This window comes from Aspergillus piperis, assembly GCF_003184755.1.
Source record: "Aspergillus piperis CBS 112811 unplaced genomic scaffold BO85scaffold_14, whole genome shotgun sequence".
Lineage (NCBI taxonomy): Eukaryota > Fungi > Ascomycota > Eurotiomycetes > Eurotiales > Aspergillaceae > Aspergillus > Aspergillus piperis.
In genome coordinates, this window is record NW_020291604.1 from 821,988 (window position 1) to 836,745 (window position 14,758).

Consider the following 14,758-nt stretch of genomic DNA (forward strand, 5'->3'; position numbering starts at 1 on the left):
ATATGGAACGACAATATGTCAGCTCGCAGAATTTCTTACCCGGGTAGTATCGAAGGCGCTTGTTCAATAATCCCTATACTCTTATCTGTGACACCAACGCTAGTAGTCATCCTCCGAAAAGATTGGTATCCACCATCAACAGGCTATTTACTTTAATTGCATTTAATGAGGTTACATTGACTAGTAGTGGCCGGCGTTAATCGGTTAGACGCCATGGTGAACGGTAAGGCCTCGAATGTTTGATTAAATTACCATGCTGATTGTGGAAGAGGCCTTGGTGGAAGATCTATAAAGATACTAGCAAATCCATGATGTTCATATTCCCATGCTGGTCTAAGTTCTGCCTTGAACTATCACCAAGACCTACCTTTCTATTTTTTCTTTCAAACCGACTTCGAACAACCTCCTTTCGAGCATTTATCCACCATGAAACCGGTCCTGCTTATCTTCATCCTGGTTCTTTCCATTGATCTTGCACAATGTTCAAAATTGACCGGTCCTTTTGAAGCTCTTTTCTTCTACTATGCCTATCAGATCGATGCCGCAGCTGCAGCCCGAGCTGTGGAAGATGGGGTAGCATATGAGGCCACAATTGGAGGCAAATGCATCGGTAAAGGTTGTACGTTAGAGGGCTTTATAAAAACGATCATCAGCCCAAATTCTGGAAGATATCTCACACCCACTGCAATTGGGGCTTCTACAAGCCCAGATGTATATGCAACTGCTGAGGAGATCGACACATATTGGAATTATAATAGCAAAAACTTACAGGCCGACCAAATAATCAAGGATGCGCCAGATGGATTCGCCAACGTGGTTGACAAGGTCGTGGATAAAATACAAACGGCTCGAGCAGTTGTACCATCTGCCAATCTCGTGGACAAGGCAGTGGTGGCTTTGAAATGGGCGCAATCCGTCAGGCTCAGTGAGATGGTTGTCCTTAATGGGGAGCTTCGGGGTGGAAAGGCGCTGGCTTTTGAAAAAGATTACCCATGGCTCGAACAGCTGACGCTGACCACCCAGCGAGAATTGGATGTTGACAGGACTGTGTCACCGGAATTGAAAATAGTTTACACCGATCTTGATTATGCAGAAATGGCGTTGCGGTTATCGAACGGGGACAGGACGAAACTGATGGATCATTACGAAGAATTTCTCGAGTTTGCCCGCACTGAACCTAGCGAACGCGTTTACAAAATTCATCGAAACATCGTGAATGTGTATCAGCGTGTGGTATCGTCGCTCGAAGCAGGCTGTTCTTAGACGTTAAAGCTCGAAGGTTCGCGGAATTCACATTCGTCCTGAAGTGTTTCATGTTCTTTGTCGTCCTGGCTTCTTCTCCATGTCGCTACTCTACAAGTCAATCGTGCCGGTTTAGTTTAATGTGAATTCTATAATCCAGCTCCAGCTTCAAGTTGCCACGTATTAACATCTGAGCCATTTGACAGAACAGCAATCTAGATAGGCAGATTGACAGAGATGATAAGGCTACCTGAGCTATCACTCCTAAACAGCGGATAGCATAGGAATTCTGTCAAGTGAAGTCGACCCTCAGGTTGCCCCTGCATAGATAGTGTAGCGTAATAGATTAACTCCTATACACAAGGATAGCTTTCAATAATACTAGATCAAGGGGTGTAGAAGTATGAAATGGCTGGGCTGCTGTTAGTGCTGAGAACTACTCTTAGCTCAATATCCCGGAACCAGATGGCATGGAAATAACGATATAAATTACCGCGGAGTATCTTCGGCGAAAAAGAATCCCAATCCCTGAACACCCTACCCATTAAGTTGGAAGAGCGACGGGGGCGCTAGTGCGTCGGTACTCCGAAGGCTTATAAAGCTTTAAAAGCACAAAAGGCTTGGTAGATCGGAAATGAGACCCTGGGAGTAGCAGTCTTATCTAGTCGAGTATCTTCGTTGAAGCGGATGCAGTATAGCGGCCCACTCCTACACCTATCAACACGGAGGTTCTGCCTAAAAAGGAAATTGTGAGGCGCGGACTAGATGGGCTACTAGTATTCCTAGAAAGGGCATCGTGCCGGCGCACTCTGAGAGGGGAACACGCTTCATGCCGAATGAGGTCAGCCACTATGTCCTAATTGATTACCTTCCAGGGATGCCAAAATACGACGGCAGTACCTAGAACAAGCCATAGGTTCCTGCTAAGATAACCCACCATGACTGAATCATCCGTATGTGCGTCTTGGGCCGATGACCCTTGTGCTCGAGTTATATAAAGAAACTAGATAAAGAGGCAATGCTCTGTGTATTAATTACCCGGTGTTAACTACCTCTCGTGTTACACAATGTTCATATCTCAGTCTACCGTCGTGGGCCTACTTGCTATGACTGCAACGATCGCTGCAAGCACATCTTGCGTGGACCATATCTCTCACGATACCATTGCATTCTTTAGTGGTGCCGCTCTGACGTTCGGCTCCAACTATACTGATGCAGCGGACTGTGGCATTAAATGCTCGTCCATTTCCGCATGCGAAGCCTGGCTATTTACCAGTGGTGGTCAGTGTGAGCTTTTTCGCCACTATCCGGTAGCCACAGCAGCAAACCCAAATTTCTCCTACGGTGTCTGCAGGCAGGGAAACAGCTCGTCCCACCATGTTTGGCCTTCACCAGTGCCCTCATCCTCCATGCATTCTCCAACGATAGCGTCAACTGCATCTTACATGGTAAGTCACCTCGTGGCAGTCGTAGCGCCGCAAGTTCTTCTACTGATGAAAGCCCTCTCACTACTATGCAATATATGATATACGTTTATTGAAGCTGACTGATCCCTTCAATCCTTTCAGAACACCAGTAGTGCCGCTATTAGGCGGCACTTAGATGCCCATAGACATGGTAGTCATCATAATCACCAGGGGAACTAGTGATGGCGGAGGGACTTGTCTTTGTTAGATTGGAGAAAGCAATGGGGGTGAACAGTGGTCGATCAGAAAGATTAGTATTCCAAAGTGCGACCATCTTCATTAGCTTACTGCTTTATCGACTATATGGTGCTATTGACTATCCAAGCTTGTTTGAGTTGAATTATTTGAATTAACTTTTCCACCGCTTTATGAAAACTAAAATTGCCAATGGCTTTTTTCATTGTTAGGTAGCTATCAACGAAAGATAACAATATTTACCCGTATTATAGCCGCACATCCAATATGTTATTGCCTGCATCAAGACTAGCGAGTTAATACCAACTTACCACTAGTCCAATTTAGCGGGTGTTCAAGATCGAGTGTTATCTGTCCGGCGCGGCTGCAACCCCGGCCGAAACAGGGCTTCCGTAAACAACCCCGAGACTCCATCGCAGCGGCGCATGCTTAAAACACCTGTTCATGCCGTCGGTCGTTTCCGAATCCAGCTAACTAACTGGAAATAAGCCTACGGAGCTGTTCCTTCCCCAACAACAATCTTTACCCATCAATGAACTTGTCTTGGGCAAACCTGGATAGCGAAATGGATTCCCCGTTGCACTTTGATAACAGTGGATCAGGCCCACTTCGAGTTCCGGGCTTCGACGGGATTCCCCTGGAGTATGAGTTCGAGATCGGCCAGCGCTTTACTCACGGGGCATGGGAGGATAGCGAAAGGCAACCTTTTAGACTGACCGCACCTGAGGTTCATATGTTGCGTCTCATGGAGCGCATTACCGATATTGAAAATTGGGACCAAGGAGTTTTCGATAAACATACGCTCGCTAAATGGCGTGCACAGGGAGCCTTTTGCGCAGACCATAGCTCCGATATGGATCAGGATGTTGACATGGGCCTGATTACTACGAGAACATGGCTCTGGTGCGTTGCGGAGCTACAGGATAAGGCCAGAGCACTTCGTGATACCGGTCATGTTGTTGTTCTCAATTCCGACTCTGGAGTATGTAAAGTCGATCGGGCCGTGACAGGGTCCCTTGTGCGTCAACTTCTGGACGCATTTAGTCAACTGCCCAACTGTAGCACTCATGACTTGGTAGACCCGTCACTTCATATGCTCATCTATGGTCGGACAACAGTTCTCAGTCATGGTGGTCAGGTTACTCTTGAAGGGACTTCTAATCTGTATCCTCCCTCCGACCGGGGACAGACGGCACCAGTGCCAGATCATCCTCTGACTAAACTTGGACCTTTTCCCCAAGTTTTCCATCACTCCAGCGATGAAGAAAAGTGCCGACAATTCTCCTCTTGCTATCAATGGCTACCTTGCGACGTTGAATTCGCCGAGTCTTCGGGAACGGCGGTACGGATAACATCGTACATCAATAACCTCCACCCAAATAACACGAGGGCATACGCTTCCATTGAAAAGCTTATCTCCCTAGCTATAGCTCCCTGGAATGACGTTCTGGTAAAAGGGTTTCAAGGTCGCAGGCCACGGCGGATCTATACATATGGTGTCTCCAATAGTGAAGTACCCCCATGGGCAGAATACCCGCCGGAGGACCTACTGCCAGTTGTGCCGTATCAAAAGATAACTCGATTCGACTGGGCGTCAGAAGACTGGGAATGCCATTGTGACAAGGTCGAAGACTATCTTCGGCTACCAGATGTGGATCCGAAATATCGCGTTTTCCCACCAAAGCCCGACGATCCACCAGAGACCCAAGACCTTCTGGGTTACATGACACCAGAGATGTGGGAATCTCCCCAAAGCGTCGAGAGGATAGTAAGGGCGAAGTGGAGACGACTTCATCGGTTCTCATACCCCGAGCCAGGCATCTCCTATACGTATGAAGACTGGAAAGCGGGTAAAACCGCCAAGCCAATCTTCGGTCCGTGGGAGTGGGAAGGTGAGTATGAGATGACTTACGATCATGAATACTACTCGGTGTCCTTGGAAGATGAGTTTCGGCAACAGGGCCTGCAGGTAATTGTGCGGGCCTTCAGTATTGACCTGACAACGAATGAACCCCATTATCCAGGGGATCAAGATTTCCATTTAGACGGCATGCTCAACGAACATATTGTCGCCACTGCCCAGTTCTGCTATAGCTCGGAGAATATCACCGAATCCCGCATTTCATATCAACAGAATGATAACTTGAGTCTGCAAAGTCACCAACCGGATCCCTTGTGCATCTACAAACTTTACGGTACACCTCCTTGCCCGGCAGTTGGCGAGGAGCCAAAGGCTCCGAATCTTCAAACACTGGGCTCGGTCGCAGTCACTAGCGGTCGACTTCTTGCTTGGTCTAATACCTTGCGTTATAAGAAGCATTCTTTCTCTCTTCTTGACCCAAGTCGCCCAGGACATCAACGGTGCGTCGTCTTGTGGTTGGTTGATCCCCATTATCGGATCTGCTCGACTCGAAACGTACCCCCTCAACAGCATGACTGGTGGCGCAACGCCGTTCTAGAGGATTCGACCTTGTTATCGACCCTTCCCAAAGAATTGATTGATATGGTAATGAATGAAACAGGATCCTGGCCAATGGATTTGTCCGAGGCCTTGGCGTACAAGAAAAGGTCGGAAGCAGAGAGGGAGAGTGCCCATGAAGCCCAGAAGTCGATGTTTCAAAACTATTCATTTTGGTATGATTTAGAATATCGCTGAGCGGCTGTGTAGGGATATATTCAAGGTTTGATAGCTCACTTATACTTGGAGAGGGTTGTTCGTAAATTATGGGCATTTGCTCTCCTTCATTAAATTGGATGTGACATACTTTCTACCGGACGCGGAAATACTGCGCGATATACACTTGTAAATTTAGTATCGATTAAACAGCGACTTGATGCCGAGTACAATTTCCGGAAAACTCGTAATCTCAACTTTTCACTGACGATGGCCGTGAACATGTTAGCCGAATAAAATTTTTCAACCCCGAAATAAGATAAGATCTAAGTCACGATGCGTGCTTTGCTCGCTTAAAGCCATACTACTTATGTAGAGTATATTTCAATTTACAAGTAATAGGCGACGCCAAGGATTTATTCGCAAATGCCGCAACTGCTACTATCCTGCCAGCAGATGTTATTCACCTGTAGTGTATTATATATAATTATAACGTCCCGCAGGCCTGATAGATAATATTGATAAGCTTGTCTATTTACCATTGAAAAGAGATGGTTGCAGATCACCTGCTAGGGCTATGAGTAGCAACAGAGTTTATACAGAGACCATAGCTGCTAATATGGTTGGTCGCTTTAACTTTGCATTGGGATTGCTTATACCTGCTTGCCATCTACACGGCCCGTTGCTCGATAGCGATCGCTGCTATGTCTACCAAGGCCGACCTTTGGCTTCGCGTAAAAATCAACACACTCTAAGACTTGGCTGAGAATGACTAGACCACAGATCCTTTCTACCTGCCTCTAATTGGTATGGTCAATGCGCTTATTCGGCTTCCTCTGATTCCGCGGTCGTTATAATAGCCGGCGTTATATGGTAGCCGCTACCGTGCCCGTACTTGCAGCCTGAGTCATATACTTCGGTGATAGAAAGAGAACAGCCAACGAGTAAGTCATGTACCTAAATCTTCGTTTCCTGCCTAAATCATAGGCCAATTGTAGTTTTAACCTCGAATAGGAGATCTAAAAGGTCCAGAGAGGAAATACGTGGAGTCCCATCAGCCGCCGACCAATTTTCCGTTTCCGTCCCGCGGACATTCAAGCTTTCTCGGCATTCGGGGAGATAGAGCCCCGGCCTCGACTCGTTTCAGTTGATTCCTCACACAGAACCGTGGAATGAAGCAACGGAAAATTAGCAAGACAATAGAAAGTGGCTTCAGCGGTGCCGTGACAGGAACAGCATGTTGCATGTTTTTGGGGGCCATTTACTTCGCAAGGCATCACCGTGACAAACGTCAGGCCATGTGTCATGTATGCGCCTGTCTTTATGTTTCACCGCATCAGCCACATTTCAACATGCAATGCGAATGTTGATTATGTGTCATAGTGATATTCTAGACGGGGGCTAATATGCCTACCACCCCAGGAGAGAGCCTCGTGTGGGTTCGGGTTCCATCAGATCAATGTTTTAGTTATTGATCGTCATTGACTCATCGGTTGCAAAGTGGGGGGATTCCCGCTCGGAACCCGATCAAGGTGAATCAGGGTTGCTTCCATTTCTTTGCTCTTATCTCCGGTGCCAAGGGCCGTGGTTGGCCCACTGCGAACAGACACTACTCAGACCACACTTTTTCTTCTTTTTCTCCAGCAAAGAATTTTGTACGATGTACGATGGATGGAGTACGCCCTCCGATCAGGCATCGGTCTGGCCAATAGGAGGATTCATGGCCCCCACCACGCTGCCAGTCATGCTGTGACAATGGCTGTGAAGTTAGCTCTTAGGGCTGCAAACAAACGGGGGCGGTTTGCTTTTCCCGTGGTCCACGTTCTAATAGAAGCTTCTACTAAGGGCCCGCGGAGGCCGTAAGCACCGACTCGCCGTGTCGTCGCAATCATCAGTTCTTAAGTCCGAATCTTAGTTTCGAAAAGCCCGAAAGTTCTGCATGGTATTTATCTCCTTGGGTAGCTGCTACCCATCGCTAAAGATGTTTTTCTTCACAATATCGAAATTAAGCTTCCTACACCATGGAGAGCGCAAAACATAGTGAAGCGACGTTACAGGCGCAATCTGTCGCCATAGACGACAAGAGTCTACGTGAAGACGTACACACCCCACCGGCAGAAGCGCCAGTTCCAAAATCCGATGAAAAGCCCGACGAGCAGAAGTGGCTCACAGGCCTCCCTCTGCTGATGGTCATGACGGCAGTCACGCTGGTGGTGTTTTTGATGTTATTAGATGTGTCTATTGTGTCTACAGTGAGTCTACTGATAACAGTAATCGATGTAAATTTTGTTGTGCGATACGAGAGTACTGACAGTTCAGGCTATTCCTCATATCACGAACCAGTTCCATTCGCTTGATGATGTCGCCTGGTACGGTAGCGCATACACCATTGCGAGCGCATCGCTACAGCCTCTTACTGGCAAATTCTACGGCAACTTCGTTCAGAAATGGACCTTCCTCGGCTTCTTCTCGCTTTTCGAACTCGGCTCTCTCATCTGCGGTGTCGCTACCTCATCAAAGATGCTTATCGTTGGACGAGCTGTGGCGGGAATGGGGTCTTCGGGCATGGTAAACGGCGCGCTTAATATCTTGGCTAGCATCTTACCTATGCATAAGCGACCGATGTTCATGGGATTCATGATGGGATGTGAGTACTCCACTCCCAGCTACAAAATATAAAGGCTGACACTGGAGTAGTTTCTCAACTGGGACTAGTGTGTGGTCCGCTTATCGGCGGTGCATTCACCTCATATTCGACATGGCGTTGGTGTAAGTGTTACTCCTCGTCCAATTCTAGAGATACTTCTGACCACAACAGGCTTCTACATTAATCTTCCGATTGGTGCCCTGGTCGGCATCCTTCTTATCTTCACCAACATTCCGGAACCACATGCCAAACCCAGAGCTGCGGAAGTCTTCCGATCGGTGATTCTCAAGAAATTCGACCTCTTCGGATTCGTTCTGTTCGCACCCGCCGCTATTGAGCTGCTGTTGGCTCTCCAATGGGGCGGCAGTCGGTACCCCTGGAAGAGTTCGACCATTATCGGTCTGTTTTGCGGGTCCGCTGCGACGTTCGTCGTCTTCGGTCTCTGGGAGCGGCGCATGGGTAATGATGCTATGATTCCGGGACAGTTAGTGAAACAGCGCATTGTTTGGAGCAGTTGCATGACCATGTCGATGATGTTCGGAATGACCATGGTTATGGCATACTACCTACCCATCTACTTCCAGTCCGTACGAGGAGAATCTGCCCTCATGAGCGGTGTTGACTTACTGCCGAATATTCTATGCCAGCTGGTCATGGCAGTGCTCTCGGGTATCCTTAGTAAGTGGCCAGCATCTACGCCTTATTCCTTTGTACCCCAGATCCCTAACATCCCTCCAGCCGGCAGATTAGGATACTATCTCCCATGGGCCATCTTTGGCTCAATCATGACCTCCATCGGCACCGGTCTCCTGTCAATGCTCTCCCCCACCACCTCGACACGAGATTGGGCCGGCTTCCAAGCCATAGTAGGTCTTGGACGTGGCGCTGCCACTCAAGTAGTACGTTCACCCCCACCCCAACATCCGTCGCTTACTGGAACCCCCAAACTAACAGATGATGCCAGCCCATGGTCGCCATCCAAAACGCCGTAACCCCCGCTCAGATCTCCCCCGCAATGGCCATCCTCACATTTAGTCAAACCTTCGGCGGCTCTATCTTCCTCGCCGTCGCTGAGGTCCTTCTTACCGCAGGCCTGAGAAAGAAGATCCCCGAGTACGCACCTAGCGTCAACCCCGAGACTGTCATCTCAGCGGGCGCTACTGGATTCCGGGATGTCGTTCCAGCCAAGGATCTTCTGTCGGTGCTAGTTGCGTATTCGAAGGCGATTGATGAGGTATTCTATCTGTGTGCGGCGCTTTGTGTGGTTCAATTCTTCTTTGTGTGGGGCATGGGGTGGAAGAATGTCAAACAGGGGAAGCAGGAGCAGGAGAAGAAGAATTTGGATGGGGAGGCTAAGGAAGTGGTTTAATAGTGCTCTTGGATTCTGTGGAATGGGTGGGATTGCATTGCATGGTTTTGCGGTGTTGCGTTAGAATATCATAGAGTCATAGTTGGCTTGATTAGCGACTGGTTCGTGTTAATGATAATTATCTCATCTCATGCTTGCCATTGTATGCTGCTTATTGTACATAAATGGAAGGTGATGACAGATTTGCCCAATGATTTTAGGAGGTAGACTCATCGAAAGGTATGACTTTTAGTGGTGTAGGTAATAGAATTGTCATTATGATCGCCATACTACTACACGGTTGAAACAGCAAGTTTGGGAGACACACACACACACACACACACACACACACACACACATGTATATATATAGAGAGAGAGAGAGAGGCAGGGAAAGATATTGAACATGCAAGCTACTAGAATAGGCAATGATGATTCCAGAAATCGCAGCAGATACACAAGTAGAAGTAATAGAAGCAATAAAAGGAAAGGCAAACTGCAGAATAGTCTCAGAAATAGAGACAATGAAAACGGCCTAGCTGTTGCCAGCACTCAACGGCTACTAAATAACATGAAACAGGTATTCATTGGAAATTGCTGGTGGATGAATACAAAATGCCTAGTAGGTCTGGGCAATGGCTGTGAATGCTAGTATGATCGGACCAAGATCGTCCATTGCATCAGGGTTAAGAGTGTCCCAAGGGCCGTACTGATGCATGACTAGGAATGGATTGTTGCGAGTCTGCCCAGTCTGGAGATAGTCAATGTAATTATCGTCATACTCAGCCACGGATATATAGATCTCGTGCCTATCCTGCGATATGATGAGGCGATGGCTAATATGATATCAACAGTAAGCTTGAACCATCCATAATATAATCAGGACCTTGTATATCTATTCACTCACGGTTTATTCCGGCGCTGCACATGGGGAGATGTGTAGTCTGCCAATAAGTTCGCAACAATTTGGTGACTTTCCTGTATACGAATCTGCGTTTCCTTATTGTTTCTGATGACTGGCTTGATCTCGACGATGGCTTTAATGTCCCCCTTGCTGTCTGCGAGATAACCGTCTGTCCTGGCCTGGAATTCCATGTTGGTAAATGTTGCTTTAAAAGCCATACGATGTATCGACCAACCAACGGAGAGATCGAAATGCAATGTGAGAGAATCGAGGAATGTCAGGAGTGCAGTATTGACGATCTGTTCATCCTTTGTCGGGGGATACAGAAATTCATCTTCCGGACGTATAGGGCTCCATGGAGTGCGGACCAGTGGTGAGGAGACAACTGACATTGAATCAGACTCGTCATCAAGTAGGGCAGTATCAAAGTTAGGATCTGGATTGGTAGGAGGCGATTTCGTGAAGTCTGGTTGGGCTGGAGGCTGGCTCGTTTGCTGCTTCGAGCGCGTCCGATGGGCTACGGGTGTGAATTGAACACCACTACCAGTCGGGCTGTCCTGATCGGTCCTCGTTACTTGCAGTTGGTAATGGCGTGCCAATGCAAACGTTCCTTGCTGAACTGGACCGGTAAAGCTGTTTTTGTAATTGGCCCAGGACCCGAGACCTTTTAATCTGGTGCGGGCATCTGGTAGAGCTTGGCTCAAGTCGACGCGCCTCAGGAATTTGGATGAATCATAGCGCTTCCAGACGACTCGGAGAAGGAGGAATTGCTCGAATTCTGCACGCGAAGCCGACTTGAGCGGCGCGTCATGGATCGTGACTTTATCAAGATCCAGGTGCTTGACTTCCTTCAACCATTCTTCAGGAGACTGAGGAATGACCTTTCTTGCGTCGGCCATGGTGACGGAATAGAACAAGAGTAAGTGGTACGTAGTACGCAGGATTAAAGAAGGAGGCTTGATGGTAGGCGTTCGGTTTGTTGGTGATCCTGACGGGGATACATGGATATGGAGCCTTTTATGTTTAGTAGTGACAGCTGCTTTATCATTCTGTAATATGACCAATGTCCAGCAAATGAGCAGCATGTATGTACTACGCCCTGATATTGTTATTCTTGAAGCGCTGAAAGGTGGTACGTGGCAGGCAGATCTTGTCAATTTAAAGCAAAGGATCATGTATGTCTTCAATATGTGACATTAGTTGTCGGAGCGCATGTATTAATAGTATACTCTTTCACTATGATTCGTAAAGAGTGCTCTGTGAGAGTTACTTTGACGCTGAGGGGTTACGTAGGCACCCATCCAGTCCACGACAGGGCCGTTATTGAGCGCTTACCGGGCGAATGAACCATTGACCCAGGGTTAGTACCGCTGGCAGATGCTAACTACAGCATGATCCGCGTTCATGGACCAATAATAATGTCATTTAGCAATATAATTCGAAGACCAAGAAAGATCGTTGTCTTACAACAGACCAGGTATTTTGTTACATGTTGGATGGACCGGGTTAGCTGAAACGTTCCCGATTGGTCACAGCCGGTCACGGGCATGTCACGGGAACAACCCGAGTTGTGCCCCCGGCGGCCGCAACGGCGCGAAGGGGAAGACCTACTTTCCCCACTAGTCGATCGCGAACGAAACTATAAAGTGGTCTTCTTCTAAATGTAAGCCAGATATTCCACTCATTTGCGCTGAGTCCGATATTTTACTTCTCACTGCACTGCGCTGTCATCGTCTAATTTCATCACCATGAATCGCGCCACCGAGCCAAGAGACCGTTACAATCTCCGCAAGGCCCTGGCCCTCATGGAAAGGGATATCAAATTACTCAGAGAGACAGACACCCATGTTCTTGATCAGGGTATCATGAAACGGTACAAAGTCCGAGCATTACCGCTGAGTCTCAATGCTCAAGATGCTCGCGCACCCAAGTTTTTCACCCCCTTCGTACCAGAAAACATGCCGGAACCTACGGCGGAGTATGTCGACCACGAGTACAACACGTCTTCTACGCTGTCACCAGGCGAATGGGGATGGTCTATCTACCTTTACCTTGACGCGTATGTCCACAAGCTACTGGTCAAATATCCTGAGGTTTGGCGGACGTGGTCGTGCAAGCAGTAAGTCTTAAAATCCTTTAACTGGGTTTCCCGGCTGATTATCCCGTCCCGCCAGGGTGGGAGATTATGATTTCGGAGACCTCCACCGAACTTTCGACCCTAAATTCGGATCGCTGGCGATCTGGCATGTTTTAGAATCCTCAAGGCCGCATATCAAGTGCATCATGCACAACAACCTCGACTCTGATGACAACTACCTCCTCCGTGGGGAGGTGTTAACTGTCATCCGCATTATGCTGGGCCAACTGAAGCAGAAGATCTTTGTAAATGATATGATTGCACCGGTAATACTATCCTTTTCTGCCTCGTCTTCAAATAAAATGAAAAACTAATCATGATGCCAGGTTCTACTGTTTTCGCTGAACCGACGGCGTCCACGCGTCATTGAGGCATACTTTGATGGACAGGAGCTGGTAGTACGCCGCACCGAACCCTATGATTTCCAATATTTGAACATGGAAGGGTTTAAAACATTTGCGCAATGGTTCCTTGGATATCCCATCGGCGATACATCAAAACGGGCAGTCCGAACTTGATGCGCCGTTCAGATGATGCAAGATGTTGAATTATGGTGTTTTCATGGTTTGATGATTGGTATGCAAGTGAAACAGTTCTTCATAGTTATTGTGCTTAATCTTCTTCTTGGTGTGATCTGTAGCCCTAGCATAGCAATCCATTTTCAAGCTCTCTAAATCTATTCTTGCCAGCGGACATAATTTTAGTCTCTAGATCAATGCCATCTGATCCGGGTAAGTGAAAGCGGTATGGCAAAGCATAGAATGGCCGCGGATGCGCCTTGCCTGAACACCTCGGAGTCGATGCTTTCGCTGTTAATGTAGTATTGAAGTCTTATTGTTGAGGAGAACGGATAGATGAAGCCCCATCCACTACTTGACATCGATTACTACCTTCCCGCAATGCTGGCCTGACCACAAATACATATACACACCTCCTTGGAGTCATTGAGAAGAAAGATCCCTCTTGTCAGTCGGGCATCAGTAAACGCCGCCGAGGGTCGACCTGCACGGGGGCACTGCACTTCTTTGAAAGTGAAAGGTAATATACTCTTATGGCAATGATCTAAAACAGAGTATAAGGTAAGCACTTCTATCTAGTCAAGCCTTCACCAAGCTGTATGCCCACCATCGACAACTACAGTACTACCAGTCATGAAGCTCGAAGCATCGCTCATAAGCAACAGAGTGATTCCTCTAAACTCCTCCGGCCTCGCTAGCCTCTTCATCATATTCTCAGACGTCCACAGATCTTGAGTATCCGGATCCTTCTCCATAACCATCTTTGCCATTGGCGTCTCAATATGCCCAGGACAGAGACAGTTCACACGAATCCCGCCCGTGCCGTCTTCCTTGACCTCAGACCACTCCATAGCCAGACTCCGCGTGAGCTGGATAACTGCCGCCTTGGACGAATTATAAACGGCAGACTCCATACCCTTGTTGGCGATGATGCCGCTCATACTTGCCACAAGGAGAATGGAGCCGTGGCACTTCATAGCCAGCATTGCTTTGGCAGCTGAAACAGCGCTGCGGAAGACGCCCGTATAATTGATGTGGATCACGTCGTCAATATTCTTAGGCGTGTGATCGATCGCACTAGCAACATAGTTTATTCCTGCAGCTGCAACAAGGCCATCTAGGCGGTTGTTTTGTGTTGCGATATCGGCCATCACCGCTTCCGTGTTTGCGTCGTCGGTGACGTCCATGCGCCTATAGTGCGAAGAGCCTCCATAGTCTGGATTTGCACGTGCTTCTGCGGCGTGGAATTCGTCGTCTGGTTTGGGAAGTCGGTCAAGACAGTATACTGTATATCGTTGATATGAGTTATGGGCACCCAACAAGTAAGAGTGAAGAGAACAAACGGCTCACCTCGTCCGCCAGCTTCGACCAATGCCTCGGCCATTGACAACCCTAACCCCCTTGCACCACCTGTCACAGCAAATACTTTCCCAGCAAGTGAGAACTCTCTGAATCGCTCATGAGACTTCTCACTTCGAGGCAGCCTTTCTTTCACGTGGGCCTGTCCGGCCATAGACCGTTTGAAGTTCGATATTGCGCTGCAACACAAGGGTTTTCTAACCGGTAATCTCAGGCTTGAAATGCCAAACGTAGAAAGATGAGAATAAAGCAGTGCTGCTCTGACCTGTTGCGATAACATCTTGGCTCTACTAATCCTAACCCGGCGAGCCTCCCCCTTTATATGTGAT

The 14,758-nt window shown here is 47.9% G+C and overlaps 6 protein-coding genes across 6 annotated transcripts; 4 read left to right on the forward strand and 2 right to left on the reverse strand.

Annotated features, from left to right (window-relative positions):
- Positions 1-426: 426 nt before the first annotated feature.
- Positions 427-1,263, forward strand: BO85DRAFT_461055 (uncharacterized protein; the record flags this gene model as incomplete). The annotated part of the gene is made up of 1 exon (XM_025661758.1): positions 427-1,263. One exon carries the CDS (start codon positions 427-429, stop codon positions 1,261-1,263), a length of 837 nt encoding a protein of 278 aa, XP_025513893.1.
- A 1,046-nt stretch (positions 1,264-2,309) lies between these two features.
- On the forward strand, positions 2,310-5,559 carry BO85DRAFT_375768 (DUF4246 domain-containing protein; the record flags this gene model as incomplete). Its single annotated transcript, XM_025656189.1, has 2 exons — positions 2,310-2,529; positions 3,506-5,559. The coding sequence occupies 2 exons, from the start codon at positions 2,310-2,312 to the stop codon at positions 5,557-5,559; spliced, it is 2,274 nt and encodes a 757-aa protein (XP_025513894.1).
- A 1,971-nt stretch (positions 5,560-7,530) lies between these two features.
- Positions 7,531-9,638, forward strand: BO85DRAFT_424903 (MDR family MFS transporter). Its single transcript, XM_025658060.1, has 6 exons — positions 7,531-7,769; positions 7,837-8,164; positions 8,215-8,286; positions 8,336-8,842; positions 8,903-9,063; positions 9,129-9,638. The coding sequence occupies exons 1-6, from the start codon at positions 7,539-7,541 to the stop codon at positions 9,531-9,533; spliced, it is 1,704 nt and encodes a 567-aa protein (XP_025513895.1). The 5' UTR covers positions 7,531-7,538; the 3' UTR covers positions 9,534-9,638.
- Positions 9,639-9,849: 211 nt separating this feature from the next.
- Positions 9,850-11,525, reverse strand: BO85DRAFT_451199 (uncharacterized protein). Its single transcript, XM_025660535.1, has 2 exons — positions 10,419-11,525; positions 9,850-10,347 (listed from the first exon to the last, which is right to left on the reverse strand). The coding sequence occupies exons 1-2, from the start codon at positions 11,312-11,314 to the stop codon at positions 10,131-10,133; spliced, it is 1,113 nt and encodes a 370-aa protein (XP_025513896.1). The 5' UTR covers positions 11,315-11,525; the 3' UTR covers positions 9,850-10,130.
- A 524-nt stretch (positions 11,526-12,049) lies between these two features.
- BO85DRAFT_424909 (uncharacterized protein) lies at positions 12,050-13,224 on the forward strand. Its single transcript, XM_025658061.1, has 3 exons — positions 12,050-12,534; positions 12,590-12,818; positions 12,879-13,224. Exons 1-3 carry the CDS (start codon positions 12,164-12,166, stop codon positions 13,068-13,070), a joined length of 792 nt encoding a protein of 263 aa, XP_025513897.1. The 5' UTR covers positions 12,050-12,163; the 3' UTR covers positions 13,071-13,224.
- Positions 13,225-13,657: 433 nt separating this feature from the next.
- Positions 13,658-14,583, reverse strand: BO85DRAFT_376292 (NAD(P)-binding protein; the record flags this gene model as incomplete). The annotated part of the gene is made up of 2 exons (XM_025656218.1): positions 13,658-14,355; positions 14,421-14,583. The coding sequence occupies 2 exons, from the start codon at positions 14,581-14,583 to the stop codon at positions 13,658-13,660; spliced, it is 861 nt and encodes a 286-aa protein (XP_025513898.1).
- Between the last annotated feature and the right edge of the window lie 175 nt (positions 14,584-14,758).

Excerpts from the sequence above, each read along its gene's own strand:
- BO85DRAFT_424903 (XM_025658060.1), top strand. The coding sequence starts at position 7,539 with ATGGAGAGCGCAAAACATAGTGAAGCGACGTTACAGGCGCAATCTGTC. Across the intron at positions 7,770-7,836 it reads ATGTGTCTATTGTGTCTACA|GCTATTCCTCATATCACGAA; the intron begins GTGAGTCTACTG and ends CTGACAGTTCAG. Across the intron at positions 8,165-8,214 it reads CATGGGATTCATGATGGGAT|TTTCTCAACTGGGACTAGTG; the intron begins GTGAGTACTCCA and ends ACACTGGAGTAG.
- BO85DRAFT_451199 (XM_025660535.1), bottom strand. The coding sequence starts at position 11,314 with ATGGCCGACGCAAGAAAGGTCATTCCTCAGTCTCCTGAAGAATGGTTG. Across the intron at positions 10,348-10,418 it reads GTGCAGCGCCGGAATAAACC|CCATCGCCTCATCATATCGC; the intron begins GTGAGTGAATAG and ends ATATCATATTAG.
- BO85DRAFT_424909 (XM_025658061.1), top strand. The coding sequence starts at position 12,164 with ATGAATCGCGCCACCGAGCCAAGAGACCGTTACAATCTCCGCAAGGCC. Across the intron at positions 12,535-12,589 it reads CGGACGTGGTCGTGCAAGCA|GGTGGGAGATTATGATTTCG; the intron begins GTAAGTCTTAAA and ends CCGTCCCGCCAG. Across the intron at positions 12,819-12,878 it reads TAAATGATATGATTGCACCG|GTTCTACTGTTTTCGCTGAA; the intron begins GTAATACTATCC and ends TCATGATGCCAG.